The 18457-nt window shown below is 39.1% G+C and overlaps 1 protein-coding gene across 1 annotated transcript in view; it reads right to left on the bottom strand.

Moving 5' to 3' along the window:
* The window catches only part of LOC122549488 (arf-GAP with SH3 domain, ANK repeat and PH domain-containing protein 1-like), a 363467-nt gene that overhangs the window by 144050 nt on the left and 200960 nt on the right, over nt 1-18457 (bottom strand). Inside the window, exons 12-13 of the mRNA XM_043689348.1 lie at nt 1484-1492; nt 337-437 (exon numbers count right to left, since the gene is read on the bottom strand). Coding sequence (XP_043545283.1) covers nt 337-437; nt 1484-1492 — 110 coding nt within the window. The remainder of the gene's footprint in view (nt 1-336; nt 438-1483; nt 1493-18457) is intronic.

Below are 18457 nucleotides of genomic sequence, written 5' to 3'. Positions count from 1 at the left end.
GACATTTAGACAGGTACATGAATAGGAAAGATTTAGAGAAATATGGGCCAAATGCAGGCAAGTGGGACAAGTGTACTTTGGGAAACTTTTGCAACATGGACAAGTTGGACCAAAGGGTCTATTTCTGTGCTGTATGACTACGATCGAGCACATAATCCTGGCTGACACTTCAGCATAACATTGGCGTGCTGTCTTTCAAATGAGAAATCAAATCAAACATCTATTCTTTAAAGTGGATGTAAAAAGATTCCATTACATTACTCTAATGCGAATAATTGTCACTTAGTTTTGAAGCAAGATTCATTGTTTGTTTATTAAATATAGAAAAATACATACCCATCACTTTTTTTCATGAGATATCCCTTCTTCTCGCTGCCATATTCCTTATTGCCTTGAAGCTGGTGCATACTGTATCCAGATTGTCTACTTTGGGAATCCTAAGACAAACCAATAGAGTTTTCACTACGAACACCATACACATTGGAAAAGCAAACAGAGCGCAAAACAAATTTCAAACAAATAGAATACTAATACCAGGACTCTGATAAGATACAACGTGCAAAAAAAATTAAGTTCCACGGTCATTCCCCAACAAAGTATTTGGAATGTAATTATTTAAATGCTATTATTGACAGTTTAAGATCAATGGTGATAGTGTGACTATAATGAACAAATAGCATTTAACACCCTGGAAAAAATACTTACACCAGTAAATTAGGGTCAACCAATAGCAGGAAAGGAAACTGTTCAAATCTGATGTACAAATCAGACAGTGAGGAATGATGGATGAACTTAGATCTGTCCTAACATTGGCCCAGGTCTGTTCAAGTCTGATTTGCTATATGCAACTGTTCTAAGAACACCCTAGTGCTGTAGAATTTGTAGCACAGGACTTGTAAAACTGGAGGCAATTTATACTGTGGAGTTGTAGTCATTGGAACAAGGGCCAGGTGGATATCGTTCAGTAAGAGATTCCTGATTGGGGCCGTTAACCTGGGCCAGTTAGGGAGTCCTGGATGACATCTCAAATGGAGATTCAGCGATTCTCTTCACTCTAGAGACTCCCTCTCAACTAGCTGGTCAGACCCCCATGTACGATGCACGTGTAAATAAAGGCTGACTTGATGATGGGACACCAGCCTCTGTGCAGTTATTTCAAGAGTCTAAATTCAAGTTGAGATTCTGATATTAGAGTTTCACCTCCATTTGCCTAACTTAAAAACTTTAGTTATCCAGGCTCAGATTAAGCTTTTTAGATCCAAATATCGCCACAAAATAAAACTCTGTTAATTACTATCTTTTTCTCTCATGGTCATACTCAGTTCTTATTGCTATTCAATATAACAAACTTCATTAATGTCAGAGTAAGAATTACCAGCAAATTTAATGCAATTGGGGAACAACATAGATTAGGTTCTCCACATAACTAAAAAGGAAAGATAACATAACCTGCATGCAAATGTTAATTAGAACTGGAACTTACTCTCCTAGACTTTGATCAGGAAAGGCAAATGCATTTGTAGGAGGAAAAAAGGTATAAATTTAAATAAAAATTTGTTTACAAAAATTAGACATAGATTAAATATCAGATAAAGTACAACCTTAGAAAGTGCCAGAAACAAATCTACATTGCAATTATTCACCACAAACTTTTGTTAAATTTATATCTATTTACAGTTCATCAATGGCTCAGCATACAAAATACAATATTTTCAATCAATCAATCACTTAATTCCTTTTTAAAGCCAGCAGACAGGCAAATCAATGGTCCTACATGAAATTGTTTAATAAATGTTCAGTATGGTCTACAACTCCACATGCGCTCTATTCAGAGCTGATGTGGATCTCTCGCATGCTAGTTAAAATGTAATATAACATGTATTATAATGATATCTCAGTTCACAGGGAACAGCATAAAGCATTTCATTGTTCAAAATTATAATAAACAAAAGCATGGTGCAGTACAGAAGGAAGCCACAAAGCTAATCAGGTTTGCACATTGCTTTCGGAGAAATATTAAGTCAGTTCACGAGCACCTCACCCCAAATCCTTTGGTTCTTTTTCCAAATTAATTTGAATGAGACTAAATCTGATCATCATTCTTTCAGTCATTACAATCAATTTCTATTTATTCTATCTAAATCCTGTCATATTTTATACACCTAGCCAGTTTTCAGAAGATTTGTAGCTCAGGTTAAGGTTCTGGATGTAAGTTGTTCATGGAGCTGGAAGGTTCAGACTTTGTGTCACATTATGGTCACATAATCAGTGAGCCTCCAGTCAAGTACTGGTGTTATGCCCCACTTTCTATTTATGTGTTTAGGTTGGTGATGTCATTTCCGAATCTTTTTCTCAGAGGATGGTAGATGGGGTCCAAATCAAGTGTTTGTTAGAGTTCCGGTTGGAATGCCATGCTTCTAGGAATTCTCGTGCGTCTCTCTTTTTGGTTTGCTCTAAGATAGATGTGTTGTCCCAGTCGAAGTGGTGTCCTTTCTCATCCATATGTAAGTATTTTAGTGATAATGGGTCATGTCTTTCTGTGGCTAGTTGATGTTCATGTATTCTGATGGCTAGTTTTCTGCCGGTTTGTCCAACGTAGTGTTTGCTACAGTTCTTGCAAAGTATTTTGTAAGTGACATTCGTTTTGTTTATTACCTGTTATAAGGGTCTTTTAAGTTCATTAGCTGCTATTTTAGTGTGTTTTTAGCTACCATGATGCCAAGAGGTCTAAGTACTCTGGCAGTCATTTCTGAGATGTCTTTGATGTAGGGGAGAGTGGTTAGGGTTTCTGGACATGTTTTGCCTGTCTGCTTGTTTGGGTTTGTTGCTGAGAAATCGGCAGACTGTGTTCATTGGATACCCACTCTTTTTGAATATACTTTATAGGTGACTTTCCTCTGTTCTTTGTAGTTCCTCTGTGCTGCAGTATGTGGTGGCTCGTTGAAATAATGTTCTAATGCAGCTTAGTTTGTGGGTATTCAGATGATTACTTCTGTAGTTCAGTATGTGGTCCGTATGTGTTGTTTTCCTGTAGACACTGGTTTGAAGTTCCCCATTGACTGTTCACTCTACTGTGACATCTAGGAATGGCAGTTTGTTCTTTTCCTCCTCTTTTGTGAATTTTATCCCAGTAAAAATATTATTGAAGGTTTCCTCTAATTTGTTTCGTTTGGTGATGACAAAGGGTTCATCTATGTAGCAGATGCAAAGTTTGGGTTGGATGGTTGGCAGAGCAGGAGAAAGTGAGGTCTGCAGATGCTGGAGATCAAAGTTGAAACTTTATTGCTGGAACAGCACAGCAGGTCAGGCAGCAGTTTGTTAGAGTCTCTGCATTACAGCCTCTGCTAAGAACCCTGATATTGGAGATCCCATGGGTGTTCCGTTGGTTTGTCTGTAGATTTTGTTATTGAAAGTGAAGTAGGTGTTAAGGCATAGGTCCACCCGCTTGACAATGTTGTCTTTGCTCATGACGTTGGTGGTGTTAGTATCTGTAACACTGGTTCTTCTAATAATCAATGTTTCTTTGGTCAGGTTGATGTTGATGGATGTAAACAGGGCTGTTACAAAGGAGACCGTTATTTCAGCCTCTTCTATCTTGGTGTCTTTGATGGTGTTCAGGAATTCTTCGGTGGAGTGAATGGAGTGGCTTGAGTCTTCTACTAAGTGTTTTAATCTTTGGTGTAGTTTCTTGGCTAACCTGTGTTAGCGTGTTCCAGGTAATGAGATTATGAGTATGAAAGGGGCTCCTGGTTTGTGAATTTTGAGTAATCCACAGGAGCATGTTGTGTTGGATCCATCTGGTTTCATTTTTTGGAAGTCTGTCTTGTTTAATTCTCCAGATTTCTGAATTTTCTTTTGAGTAAGGCAGTGATTCGGTTCTCTAGTTGTGGGGTCGGGTCTATCACCACCTGTTGGCAAATGTCGGTATTTGCAAGCAGAGCATTTGTTTTCTCAATGTAGTCTGTTCAGTTTAAAATGACTGTCAAGCATCTTTTGTCTACCATTCACCACTCTGAGAAAAAGAACAGGAAATTACATCACAAACCCAAGGAAACCTAAACAAATAGAAAGCGGGACATAACACCAGCACTTAACCGGAGGCTCATGGACGATGTTACCTAGTATGGTGACAAAATGTCTGAAAATGAACCTTCCAGCTCAGTGAGCAAACTTGCATCCATTTTATACACTTCCGTATCATCCACTCAAACATGATGTCTATAAATATTAGAAGTTACATTATACAGTATTTACATTACAAAATGGGCTAGTCAGCTTTGATATTTATATTACGAGGCTCTTTCAAACATACTTCATCCAGTCTCATTTACATATTTTTAAATTTCTATCTCCCTTACATGTTTATCCAGCTTCCCCATTAAATTTTTGATTTGAGCCCAACGTGACCATCAAAATAGATGAAAGTAAACATATAGAATTCACACTAATTCTCCTGCATTTACTTTATACCATTACAAGCAATATACACTTTCATCCGCCACACCGTGTGGGCGGCAGGGTGGCACAGTGGTTAGCACTGCTGCCTCACAGCGCCAGAGACCCGGGTTCAATTCGCGTCTCAGGTGACTGTGTGGAGTTTGCACATTCTCCCCGTGTCTGCGTGGGTTTCCTCCGGGTGCTCCGGTTTCCTCCCACAGTCCAAAAATGTGCAGGTTAGGTGAATTGGCCCTGCTAAATTGCCCGTAGTGTTAGGTACAGGGGTAAATGTAGGGGAATGGGTCTGGGTGGGTGCGCTTCGGCGGGTCGGTGTGGACTTGTTGGGCCGAAGGGCCTGTTTCCACACTAAGTAATCTAATCTAATACATACGTAATAAAATTAAATATAAAAGTTCACACAAATTATTCAAAATTACTCTGATCACTACTCGAATTACCAATCCTACAAATAATTTGGCAACATAATTCCACATGTAATTTTGTTTGCCACTGCCAAATGCATCAAATGTTCCAAATATTTACATAATTCCAAGATTATCAATAAAGATCATTTCATGCATCCACAATCTTTTGACACTTAGTGAGACTACTCGTATATTTTTACCTTTAGTCAATAATCTTTCACCTTATAGCATGTAACTGTTTCACATTTTCAGATACTGTTCTCAACTGGTTTACTTATATACATATCCAAGGGCTGAATAACAGGTAGCTGGAAAAAATCTGCCAAAATGATGGTTGATCTCACATCACTAACTTTATTGCTGACAAGTGGGAATGTGAGCATTCCAGATGACCGACCTTTCTTCTTTGCCTGATTCTTCTGGTCTCAAATCCAACACAATTTCTTTATTGCAACTGTTTTCACCCATCCTGCCTCTCTCATGGTCACGGAGAAATGTCTTTCTGAAATTTCCCTTAAGGGAGAACTTTGCGGTCAGATATCACCATCACTTTAATTTCAGCTATCCAGTGTACAGGGTAGAAACAGCAGTGAGCTATATCCTTTTGTGGCTGCTGACATTGCAAGGAGGATACTTTCACCAATCTTGGTAATAATTTTGTTTGTTGTCATGCCATTGATATTTTATCCAAATTTCCGACACAGGCCAACCAATTTACATTCTTCTCTCAATGTCAGGTGACACAGTTGAGAATGAATGAATGATTTTATCATTGAGTTCAGGAAGTAGATTGTCATTTGTTTTCTGACTAAGTTCTAAATTGCACCTTTTCGTGAAGTTTGTGCTCTAAATGGTACTGGTCTTGAATTCTGAAATACAATTTTTCTTTGCTTCTGAGGGTGTAGAATCAGATGGCACTGTGGGTGATTATATGACCATGTTACCAATGCTTGGCAATCTGGTTTGCTCCAGTTTAAATTGAGCTGTGTACCTTTCGTTCGTTCTAAGACATTGTGATAGATCATGTGATATACAATCTGTCAGTTGGCTAGGAAACTACTACCAGAACTAGCAGAGGGACAATCTAAACGTCTTCCTGCACGTTTTTAAATTTACAAGCTAATTAATTACAAATCATAACATGCTTTCATCCCTGTATAATTAGTGTAAATATTTATATAAAATAGACAAAGTGTTTTTAGGCCAAAAGTCATGGATATAGCTTTCATATGACATCAACTTTCACAAGAGAATATATATTGCATTGATCTATTTGAAATTTAGATCTCTTAGTTACAGGAACAGAATCACAGTATTCAAGAACAATAATGCAACTCCTCATGACTTAAAATCAAGAGAATTTGCAAGTCTCCTCTTCATATTCTCTCTCTACATAGTACTTTTAATTTTGCCACTCACTTTTTGTTGCTCTTGCTCATTGGATTGCTTTTCAACTTTTCCACATCACTAACCTAAACCTTATGATATGATAATCATTCCCCCAAATTATCCCCATTTGCTACTGTTCCATGTCATTCCTTAGAATCAGATCCAGGAATTGACTTCTTCCTCAATGGACTGGGAACAATGATGTAGGAATTTCTTCTGAACACACCTCAGGCACTCTTTTCTCTCTCCATTCTTTACACTATTATCCCAGCCTAGAGTAGGATAACAAAATCACCAATACAGCCAGTCATTAATTTAGTTTTTGCAATTCACTACTTTTTAATTTTTTTTTTCCCCGTTAAATCCTTTCTTCTAGTTGGTGATGTAAATAGATGGCTTGCTTGTCAATATATACCTGGCTGCGAATGTAAATATGCTTGGCATTCGGAAGCCTTTGGGGATGTTCCGTTATGCACGCGCGCAGAACAAGCTCACGTGGTGCTCTGCTCCGTTGCAAAACAGGGTCGCGTGATGCTCTGTTTCACGCGCCGGAGGCGTGCAGCAGGGTCACGTGATGCTCTGTTTCACGCACCGGATGCGTGCGGGGGTCACGTGGTTCTCCGTTTCGCGGGCAAAACAAAGTCAAGTGGGGTCGGACATCCGGGAACGTAGGGAGGCGGAGAATGGAGTCAGATCAACAGCCAAACAGAAGATAATCCCATATCAGTGATTGCATGATGTTTTTTATTATATAAAAAGACTGGATCAGGCACAGAAGTGTGTGTATTTTTCCGAACTGACACACTGTATAGTTTGTCAGGGACAGAAAGGTCTAGACCCAGAGCTCTGTATGCTTTATCCACTTATTCCTAAAATAAACTAAAAGTGTGAGACCGAATATCTTCTCCTATTGCTTCATTTAAAGAACATGCAGGACCTGGCTCACACATAGAAGAAAGTAAATTGGTAGATTGAGCTAAAGTCCGACAGTGGCCAACAGCATAATGTTTACCACATGATAGCAGTGTAATGTTTCTTAATTCTGACCAAATAGTTAGTCAACTGCACCCCTCTATTCTCCTTCTGTCACCCCACCACCTTTATTGCTTTACCTATCTTTCCTAAACATCTTGTATCCAGGATCTTTTACTTTCCATTCCATAATGATTTCCTATTCTTACTTGATTATCTAGGATATGTTCCATGCATTCACAGAAATGAGCTGTAAACATAATTTAGCTCCTCCTGCATTTCTTCTTACACTGATCCCAATTAACTTTCCTATTCCTTACTTCAGTGCAATCTGTTTCTCCTAACTCTTTTTGCAGTCTGGTTTCCATTTCGCTGGCTATTTATAAATAAATAACACTAGTGCAACAGGTGGCAGGATAGCTGTCTGGCCAGCAAGAAATTGTGAATTTCTTTCTTTTACAAGAAAGAAACAATATATCCATTTTCTAGTGCATTCATGATTTTAGGAAAACTTAATGAGCTTTATAGACAAATACACTTGAAGTATACTCACTGGTGCAATGTGAAAAACGTGCCAAATCTATGCTGATCAATATCACATACCAATATAATACTTTTTTTCTTTCATGCTGCCAAAGCCAATATATATTGCCTATTCCCAAATGCTCGAGGTGGTTTGGTGAACAAACTACATGACCTTGGCAGTTGATATAGTGTAGATATACTCAGTGCTAATTGGAAGGGAGTTCCAGGATTCTAATGCAGTGACAGTCAAGTGACAGCAATATAGTTCTAAGGCAGGTTGACGTGTAGCTTAAAGGGGGTTAGAGTCTTCTTTGTTGGATACGGTCAGTGCACAGCATTTGTGTAATGCAAATGTTTCTTGCCACTCATCAGTTCAAGACTGAGAGATGTCAAGGTCTTGCTGCATATGGAATGTTTCAGTATCTGAGGAGTTGAGAACATTGTTAAACGTTGTGCAAAAATTTGAATAATTTATAGGAGGGAAGGTCATTGAGAAAGCAGATACAGATGGTTGGCCCTAGGACATGACCCTGAGGAACTCCTGCAGCAGTCTCCTGGATTTGAAATGATTGGCCTTCGTGATCACAACCATCTTCTTTCTTTTGATTTCCAGTAATTCAATTTGCCAGAAGTCCTTGATGCCACATACTGCAAATACTGCTTAGATATCAAGGGCAACCAATTTAATTTCACATTACTAGATAATTTATCTTTGTGATACAGGGTGAGGTATAATTATCCTACCCCCTCTCCAAAATAGTAAAATGGGTTCTTTTAAGGCCACCTGATAAAACAGAGAATCCTTGGTTTAGCATTTCATCTGATACAGATAAGGCTTTCAAATGGACTGCACTTGATCAGTGTTCCGCTTTAATATCAGTTTAGATTTCATGTTCAAGTTTCCGATTAGGACTTGATTCAGCAGCAAGATTAAAAGGTGTCTTCCTTCCTAGGTTCTAGGACTTTATTTGCAGTGGAAAACAATCACTTATCTGCAAATAATCAGCAAGCTGAAGATTAACATAAGAGATTTTTCAAATGAAAACTAAGTGGTTATCTTTTCTATATCTCAGAGAATGTGTCAAAAGGATTGTTATGGTAAGTAAATACCAGAATCTGTGAGAGACATGCAGAAAGACAAAAAAAAGAGAAGCAGACATACTTTGATGTACACATAATTCAAAAACACTTTAAAAATTCATGTAGTTGTAATTGACAGAAACAATCAGAAAAAGCGAGATTGGGGGAAATCAACAAGACGGAAAGGCATTAAAATTTAACATGTTAACAAGAGTTAAGCAACTTCAGCTGTAATAAGCAAAAGTGAAAATTAAGACTATTCTTAGGGTCACTGACAAGATCAGCATGGAGAGAAAGGCAAAGTACTCAGAAATCATTTTTTCCTCTATTCACTGTAGTTATTTGGTGACTAGAGGGTAGGGAGCAGAGATAATTACAGGGCCGCAGTACTAGAAGACCAGCAAACTGAGCAAGTAAATAAACAAACAAGGACAACTAAGTACCTCAAAGAATGACCCAGATGCTGGTGCAGCCATTTAGGAAATGTTGGGCATAAAGGCTTTTCAGTTGTGGCAATGCATCATAGAAACGCAAAGGACCTCAAGAAAGAAATTATTTTACATTGTCAAAAAGAAAATAGTGGTGGCATACACACAAAAATGATTTCTACTAAATGATTTCTACTATCCCGAGGCGAGTTGCTGGAGAATTGCTAGAATAACATGTTTGATGTTCTTTGGCAAATTCACTTTTTGAGTGTCATCCTGTGGTGAATATGAACTAATACACTTGAAATTGATGGTAAAGTAGCATGTTATAAATTAACAGCATTAAAGGTGATGGTTGCATACTGATAATGTCACTCGACTAGTAATGTGAAGTGGAGATGGGTTCAAATTCCACTATAGCAGCTGGTGAAATCTGAATTCAATAAAAACAAATCCAACATGAAAAGCTAGGCCAATGGTGACCATGTAACCATGATCAATTGTAGTAAATTCCCCATCTGGTTTATTAATGCCCTTAGGGAACGAAACTTTCCTTACCGCCCTGACCTATATATGACTCCAGACTCTCAGCAACGTGGTTACACTTGACTTTCCTGTGAAATGGCCTAGCAAGCTTAGTTCAACGACAATTAGGAATGGGAAATAAATGCTTGTTTAGTCAGCAAAGTCCACGTCCCATGAATGAACAAAACAAGAATCATGTGGCACAACATTCTAGCAGCAGCACCTATGAGTGCACTAAGATTAGAATGTTGATATCACTTATTTTCCATATGCAACTATTTGACATCTTGAGACATTGCACAGGAAATCAAGATTAAAAGAGCAGGGTTTAGCAGATACACACTTAATTGAATACAGAAGAAGCCTGATTGATGGTACTGAGATAGTAAGCGAGGAGAATGCAGAAAGAGAAAAGATGACTGAAGCAACCAAAAAAGGAAATAAGAAACGGTTTTAGGAAGTTATAAATGAGGGGGGGGTGAGGAGCTCATGCAGCAAAAGCAAAGATACTATCTCAGTTAAGCAGAGGTACTTCAGATTTTCTTTCTTCCTCACAATCTTTGATGAGCATATATGATGAATATTTCTCATATTACATCTACTGCAGATATAATGATGAACAGGTATGTTCATTTTCAGTTTAATGTTTGTTGATACCACATTTTCCACATGCAACTATTTGACATCTTGAGACATTGTACAGGAAGTCAAGATTAAGAGAACAGAGTTTAGCATTTTCTGTTTGATGTTTGCCAACTCACGCTCACCACGTATGATACAGTGTGGCATAGCGTATCTTCAACTTGTGTGACTGTTTGAGCCAACATCTTCTGTGGAAAGGTGCAGAAGAGTTTAATTACAACATTTTAAGTAATTAACCTTCCCTGAATATCCTGTGGTGCTTGCTTATACCTTTATATTAATATTCGACTATTGACAGGTCATAGAGATGTACAGCACGGAAACAGACCCTTCGGTCCAACGCATCCATGCTGACCAAATATCCCAACCCAATCTAGTCCCACCTGCCGGCACCCGGCCCATATCCCACCAAACCCTTCCTATTCATATACCCATCCAGATGCCTTTTAACTGTTACAATTGTACAAGCCTCCACCACTTCCTCGAGCAGCTTATTCCATTCACGTACCACCCTCTGCGTGAAAACTTTGCCCCTTGGGTCTCTTTTATAACCTTCCCCTCTCACCCTAAATCTATGCCCTCTAGTTCTGGATTCCCCCACCCCAGGGAAAAGACTTTGTCTTTGTATCCTATCCATGCCCCTTATAATTTTGTAAACCTCAGCCTTCGACGCTCCAGGAAAAACAGCCCCAGCCTATTCAACCTCTCCCTATAGCTCAAATCCTCCAACCCTGGCAACATCCTTGTAAATCTTTCTGAACCCTTTCAAGTTTCACAACATCTTTCTGATAGGAAGGAGACCAGAATTGCATGCAATATTCCAACAGTGGCCTTACCAATGTCCTGTACAACCACAACATGACCTCCCAACTCCTGTACTTAGGTCAATTGAGGGATGCAACATAATTTAGAATTGCTGCTTAATGCATTCAAATAGAAATCTTTTATTTTAAAATGGTACAGAAACTATACAAAAGCTCTATATTCACCCATGCTGAATAGCTATTCTTGCCTAAGTTTCAGTTACACCAATGGTATACAGTTTATCTGCGCCCACAATAATTATACCATATTATACTTGCTGTGATTAGTGGCCAGTAAAACCTGTACCACACTGATAAACAATAACCATTTTCAACAAGAACCTGCCATCTAACCATCACCTTCTGACATTCAGTGGCAGTAACATCACAGAGTCTACCATCATTAACCTGGGGATTACCACTGACCATAAAATGAAGTGGACTAGTCATAAAAATACTGCAACTACGAAGTGAGATCAGAGGTTAGAATTTTGTTGTAACTAATTTGCTCCCTCCCCAATGCCTGTCCGCCATCAGGAGTGTGATGAAATTCTCTCCACTTGTCTGAATGGATGCAGCTCCAACACTCAAGAAGCTTGACACCATCCAGGATAAGAGAGTCCACCTAACTGTGATTATACGTGTCCAAAACATAGGAGATAAAGTATCACCATTTAAAAGTTTGGATTTCAAACATGGGTGTTGATTAAGAGAGCACATTCTAGAATGGTGACCCAATATCAGACAGGTGGTGACTGAAAGCTTCTGGAATGTTAGAAGCTGATTGTTTATTTATACTATGGGATTTACAATAGGGAGTGTAAACATTGAAGGCATTAGCTTGCTTTTGGTTGAGAATAGTCCAGGATTGATTTTTAGCTTAGAAAACAGAGACTGAAAACTTTTACGGCAGTTTTTGGAGGACATTGACTGGGGTCAGAAGCAAATATAGTTTATCTGTGAGAAAGGAACACAGATCAGTTTAGGGAAAGTTCAATTACTGAAGTAGACTGAATTCTATGAGTATTCATGTAAGAAATCTTTGGAATTCACAGAACAAAACTAGGAAGATATATATTGAAGGGAAGGGAAGGGAAGGGAAGAAAAAAGTGATTAAGCAAGAAAGTTGAAGATAACAAAGATTTAAAAAAAAGGCAAGAGGCAGGTTGGAAGATAGCTGATCTTTAAAATTTTCCCAAAGTCATAGCAAGAGTGAAGATAAATTATGAAAGCAAACTAGTGCAAATGTATAGCAAAAGCTTTTTCAAATATATAAAAGGAAGGAGTGTAGCTCAAGCAGATGCTGCTCTCTTGGAGGATGAGACTGGTGAGTTGATAATGGGGACCACAGAAAATCACAGAGGTCACTAAATTAATCTTTTCCTTTAGTTTTCAGCTGGAGGACACTACCACCATCCCAACAGTAACAGGTCATGCAGAGATTACAGAAAGGGAGAATATTTGAACAATTACCACTCAGGAAAAGAAGTACTAAGTAAACTATGAGGATTGATGGCAGACAAGTCCTGAGCGCTTGACAGCCAATAACGTAGGGTTTTATTGGAAGTGCTAGCGAAGATAATGGATCCATTCCAAAATTCTTTGGATGCTGGATTGGAAAAAAAATGCTAAAATATCACTGTGATTCAAGAAGGAAGGGCGCAGAAAGTAGGAAACTGCAGAGCAGTTACTGACCTATAACTGAGCTGAAAATGTGTTACTGGAAAAGCACAGCAACACATTTTCAGCTCTGATCTCCAGCATCTGCAGTCCTCACTGACCTATAACAGCAACCACCCCAGCACCCACAAACAGAGCTGCATTAGGACATTATTTAAATGGTCAAAGACACACTGCAGCAAATAGAACTCCAGAAGGCAGAACAGGAACACCTATTCAAAAGGATTTAAGCAAAATGGATACTCCAAGAGCACTATCCTCCAGTACTTATGGGACAAACCCAAAGAAAACCACTAATGAGACAGGGATAATTAATGACCTCAGTCAGGGATTCTTTTGGAAGGAGTGACCACAATATGGTTGAATTTAAAATACAGCTGGATAGTGTAAAGATAAAATCCAATACCAGGGTCCTGTGCTTGAATAAGGGGGACAATGATAGAACGAGGGAGGACCTGGCTAAGGTAGACTGGAAACAGAGACTTTATGGTGCAATAGTTGACAAGCAGTGGAGGACCTTCAAAGAATGTTTTCCAAAGTGCTCAGCAAAAGTACTTTCTGGTGAAATGGAAGAGCTGTAAGAAGAGGAGTAATCTGCCATGGGTGTCTAAGGAAATAAGGCAGGCTATCAAAGTGAAACAGAAGGCATACAAAGTGGCCAAAAACAGCAGGAATCTAGAAGATTGGGAAAAATTTAAAGGTCAGACAGCCACAAAAAGACTTAAGAAAAGATAGAGAAAAAAAACTAACAATATAAAGACAGCTACAAAGATTTCTATAAAATGAAGAAGAATGGCTAAAGTAAATGTTGGTCCTTTAGAGAATGAGAAGGGGCAGTTAGTTAATTATAGAATATGATGAAATAGCTGAGGCATTGAACAAGTACTATGCATCGGTCTTCACAGTGGAGAATACAATTAACATGTCAGTAAGTGATGAAGAGACAAAGGTAGGCAAGGACCTGGAAACAATTACTATTATGGGAGAGCTAGTGTTGGGTGAGCTAATGGAGCTTAGGATAGATAAGTCTCCTGGCCCTGATGGAATGCATCACAGGGTACTAAAAGAGATGATGGGAGAAATAGGAGGAAGACTGGTGGTAATTTTTCAAAATTCGCTGGACTCGAGAGCAGTCCCAGCAGATTGGAAAATAGCATTGTTTAAAGTAGACAAAAGATGGGGAATATAGACCAGTGAGTTTAACCTCTAGTGGGGAAAATGCTTAGACAAGGTGCCACACGAGGCTGTTGCATAAGGATGCATGGTATTAGGGATAGAGTATTAGCGTGGATCGGGGATTGGTTGACCGATAGGAAGCAAAAAGAGTGAGGATAAGTGAGTGCTATTTTGGCTGGCAATCAGTGACTAGTGGTGTGCCTCAGGGATCAGTGTTGGGACCACCATTGTTTACAATTTATATAGATGATTTGGAGTTGGGGACCATGTGTACAGTGTCAAGATTTGCTAAATACACTAAGATGAGTGACAGAGCAAAGTGTGCAAAGGACTGTGAAACTTTGCAGAGGAATATAGATAAACTGAATGAGTAGGCAAAGGTCTGGTAGATGGAATATAATGTTAGTAAATGTGAAGTCATATATTTTGATAGGAGTAACAGCAAATATATTATTACTTGAATGGTTAAAAAGTTGCATGCTGATTTGCTGAGGGACCTCTGTATCCTTGCGCATGAATCGCAGAAGGTTGATCTGCAGGTACGAGTAATTAGGAAAGCAAATGGAATTTTGTCTGTCATTGCTAAACGGGTTGAGTTTAAGAGCAGACAGGTAATGTTACAGCTGTATAGGGTGCTGGTGAGGCCACACCTGGACTGAAAGGATGTACTGACATAAGGAGGGGTGCAGAGGAGATTCACTAGGTTGATTCTGGAATTGAGGGGGTTGGCTTATGAGGAGAGGCAGGAGTAGATTGGCATTATATTCATTGAAATTCAGAAGAATGAGGGGGGGATCTTATAGAAATAAAATTATGAAGGTAATCAATAAAACAGAAACAGATAGGATGTTTCCACTGGTAGGTGAAACTAGGACAAGAGGGTGTGGCCTCAAGATTAGAGGAAGCAGGTTTAGAATTGAATTGAGAAAGAACTTCTTCACCCAGAAGGTTGTTAATCACTGGATTTCCTTGCCCAGGGAAGTAGTTGACGCTACTTCAATAAATCGCTTTTAGAGATGAGAGATTTTTTTTGAAAGCTAAAGGAATTAAGCGATTTGGTGAAAACACGAGTAAGTGTAGCTGAGTCCAAGAAAAGATTAGCCATGATCTTACTGAGTGGCACAGCAGGCTCAAAGGGCTGGACGGCCTACTCCTAGTTCTTAACTTATGGTCTACACAACCAGACACATTAGCAACCATACCATTCAAGGACATCTCAGATAACCACTCGACTACTCAGACCTCTAGAAATCATAGTGGCCCACAAACCAGTAAACATCTTCCACCAGCTCCTCAAAAAGGTTAGACTCGACACATTTCCAACAGGACAAACGTTATCTACAAGATAACCTGCAACGAATAACACTACACAGGACAAACAAGAAGAAAACTGACTACATGAGTGCACGAACATCAACTCTCCACTGCCAGACATGACCAGCACTCTTATTTCCAACCATACAAAGGACACAAATTCAACTGGGATGATGTAACCATCCTCGCACAGGTGAAACAGAGACACACCAGAGAATTCCTTGAAGCCTGGCACTCCAGCTGGAACTCGATCAATAGGCATATTGAACTGAACCCCATATACAAACCATTCAGGTATAGAACCGGAAGTCCAACAAACAGACACATAAATACCAGGTGGGACAAAGCAAAGCACTGAGACCTTATCAAAGACGCACTGATGTTATCACCTAACAAGGCAATGAAACGTATGCAGAAAAACACACCAACTCTGCAAACTATCCACAACTTCACATACTGACCAGTTAGTTTATCATATATCATGAGTAAATTTTAGAATCCATTACATAATAACAAAACATTCCGAAAGTCGAAAGTCAAAATATAATCCATCACAGTCAGCATGGTTTTAGGAAGGATAAGTCATATTTGACTAATTTGCTATAGATTCTTTGAATATGTAATGAGCAACATGGATCATGAGATCCTGTAGATGTAGTATGTGTGGAATTCCAGAAGATATTTGATAAGATGCCACGCAAAACACAAGGTAAGATCATATGGAATTACAGGTAATTTATTAGCTTGGAAAGAGAATTGGTTAACCAACAGAAAGCAGAGATGGGTCTTCTTCTGACTGACAAGGTCTAGCTAGTGTAGTGTCACAGGGTTCAATCCTCAAGTCACAACTAGTTCCAGTCTAATGAGGGGATAGAAATTACTACTGCCAAATTTGCAAATGACACTAAAACAGATGGGAAAGTAAGAAACAAAAAATTTACAAATGGATGTGGATAGAACAATAGTACAGCAGGCCCTTCAGCCCATAATGTTATGCTGAACATGATGCCAAATTAAACCAGTCCCTTCTGCCTGCCCTTGGTCCATATCATCCATTCCTTGCATATTCATATTTATCCAAAAGTACCCTATTGTATCTGCCTTCACCATCAACCCTGGGAGCATGTTCCAGACACCAACAACTATGTAAACAAACTTGCACCTCACATCACCTTTGAACATTCCCCTTCTCCCTGCATAAAACATTTCAATTCTGTGAAAAAGATTCCGACTGTCAACACTATCTGCATCTCAATTTTATAGACTTTTATAAAGTCTTCCGCTGCTCCAGAGAAAACAACTCTAGTTTGTCTAGCCTCTCCATATAGCTCATACTCACTAATCACCTCCAACAATGCTGATTGGCCCATTCATGTAACCAAAACTGGAATACGAAGTTTAATGTGGATAAGTGAGAGATCATTCATTTTCATCGGAGGAAATGAAAGGAAATTTATTATCTAAATAGAGAGAAACTAGAGTACTTTAATGCAGAGGAATCTGAATGATCTGTGCATGAATCAAAGAAAAATAGTATGCAAGAATAGGAAATAATAAAGGAAGGCAAATGGAATTTTGGTATTTATTGCTAGAGACTATAAAATAGAAAAATGTTGCTGCAATTATACAAGGCATGAGGGAGACTCAACCTGGAGTTTTGCGTACAATTTTGGTCCCATTACTTGAAAGGTGGGATGTAGTTGGCTTGAAGTAGGTTCAGAGAAGGTCCACTTGATTGATTCCAGAGAGATGGGGTTTGTCTTCATAGAATTGATAGTGTGGAAGCAGGCCAGTCGGCCCAACAAGTCCACACCAACCCTCTGAAGAGCATTCCACACAGACCCAGCCAATCCCTGTAACCCAGCATTTCCCATGGCTAGCCTGCACATCCCTGGACACTACAAGCGATTTAGCATGGCCAATCCACCTAACCTGCATATTTTTTGACAGAGGGGAAACTGGAGCATCCAGAGGAAATCCATGCAGAGACAGAGAATGTGCAAACTCGACACAGACAGTTGCCTGAGGCTAGAATCAAATCCAGGCCCCTGGCACTGTGAGGCAGCTGTACTAACCACTGAGCCACCCTATGAAGAAGAAATTTACAAATGGAGTAGGCTCAAGGGGCTGAATAGCCTACTCCTGCTCCTAGTTCTTAGGTTATGAGATGCATTTAAATCAAACTTGAAGATTTGATTTAACTGCGTGGTTTTTTTTATAATTTGACTCACTGCGATAATGTTAAGAAACAGATAAGTGTTTGTCTCAATGAGCATTTTAAGATCTTTCAAACTATTCTATATTTAGATAGCTTGTCAGGTTTGATTTTGTTTTCGTTTTCTTAAAATAATAAATTAATAAAAAAAACTGTTATCTATGAAGCCAAGTTTCATTCTGGAATCTGATTTGTCCAGCAGTAACATCAACCAGGATCACAATTGGCACCCCATCCACCACATTCACACTGTTACCCAGCGTTTAGTGGCAGAAGTGTACTATCTGCAAGATGCACTGTGTAGCTCAGGAAGCTCCCTTCAACAGCACCCAACCCAGGAGCTCTACCACCTTGAAGGACAGGACACCAGATACATGACCAGCTGAAGGCTCCCTTCCAAGTTACACAGCACCATGACTTGGAAGTATATCACAGTTTCATAACTGTCCTTGGGTTAATATCCTGGAACTCCCTTCCAGCATCATGGATGCCCCTTTACACCAAGGACTTCAGCAATTCAAGCAGATAGCTCAGTAGCACCTTCTCCATGGCAATTATGGATGGGCAATAAATACTGGCATAGCCAGTAATGGCTATATTTAATGTGACAATCATGCTGTCAATGAACAGAATTTCAAAAACTGATTTCCAAAAAGCATTTCATAAGATGCCATGTTCAAGATTATTTTACACTGCCTTGACACAATAATCAGAAACTGTCAGCAAGCAATTCATAAAGTAAATAGGATGTTAGTATTTATAGGGATGGTATTGTGTGGTGAAAGGGTTAAAATTGTGTCCCAATACATGTGTGAATCTAACCGAAAATGGAAGGTGTCGCTTAGT

The sequence above is a fragment of the Chiloscyllium plagiosum genome, chromosome 4 (genome assembly GCF_004010195.1).
Source record: "Chiloscyllium plagiosum isolate BGI_BamShark_2017 chromosome 4, ASM401019v2, whole genome shotgun sequence".
Lineage (NCBI taxonomy): Eukaryota > Metazoa > Chordata > Chondrichthyes > Orectolobiformes > Hemiscylliidae > Chiloscyllium > Chiloscyllium plagiosum.
This window is presented reverse-complemented; position numbering and strand designations above follow the sequence as displayed.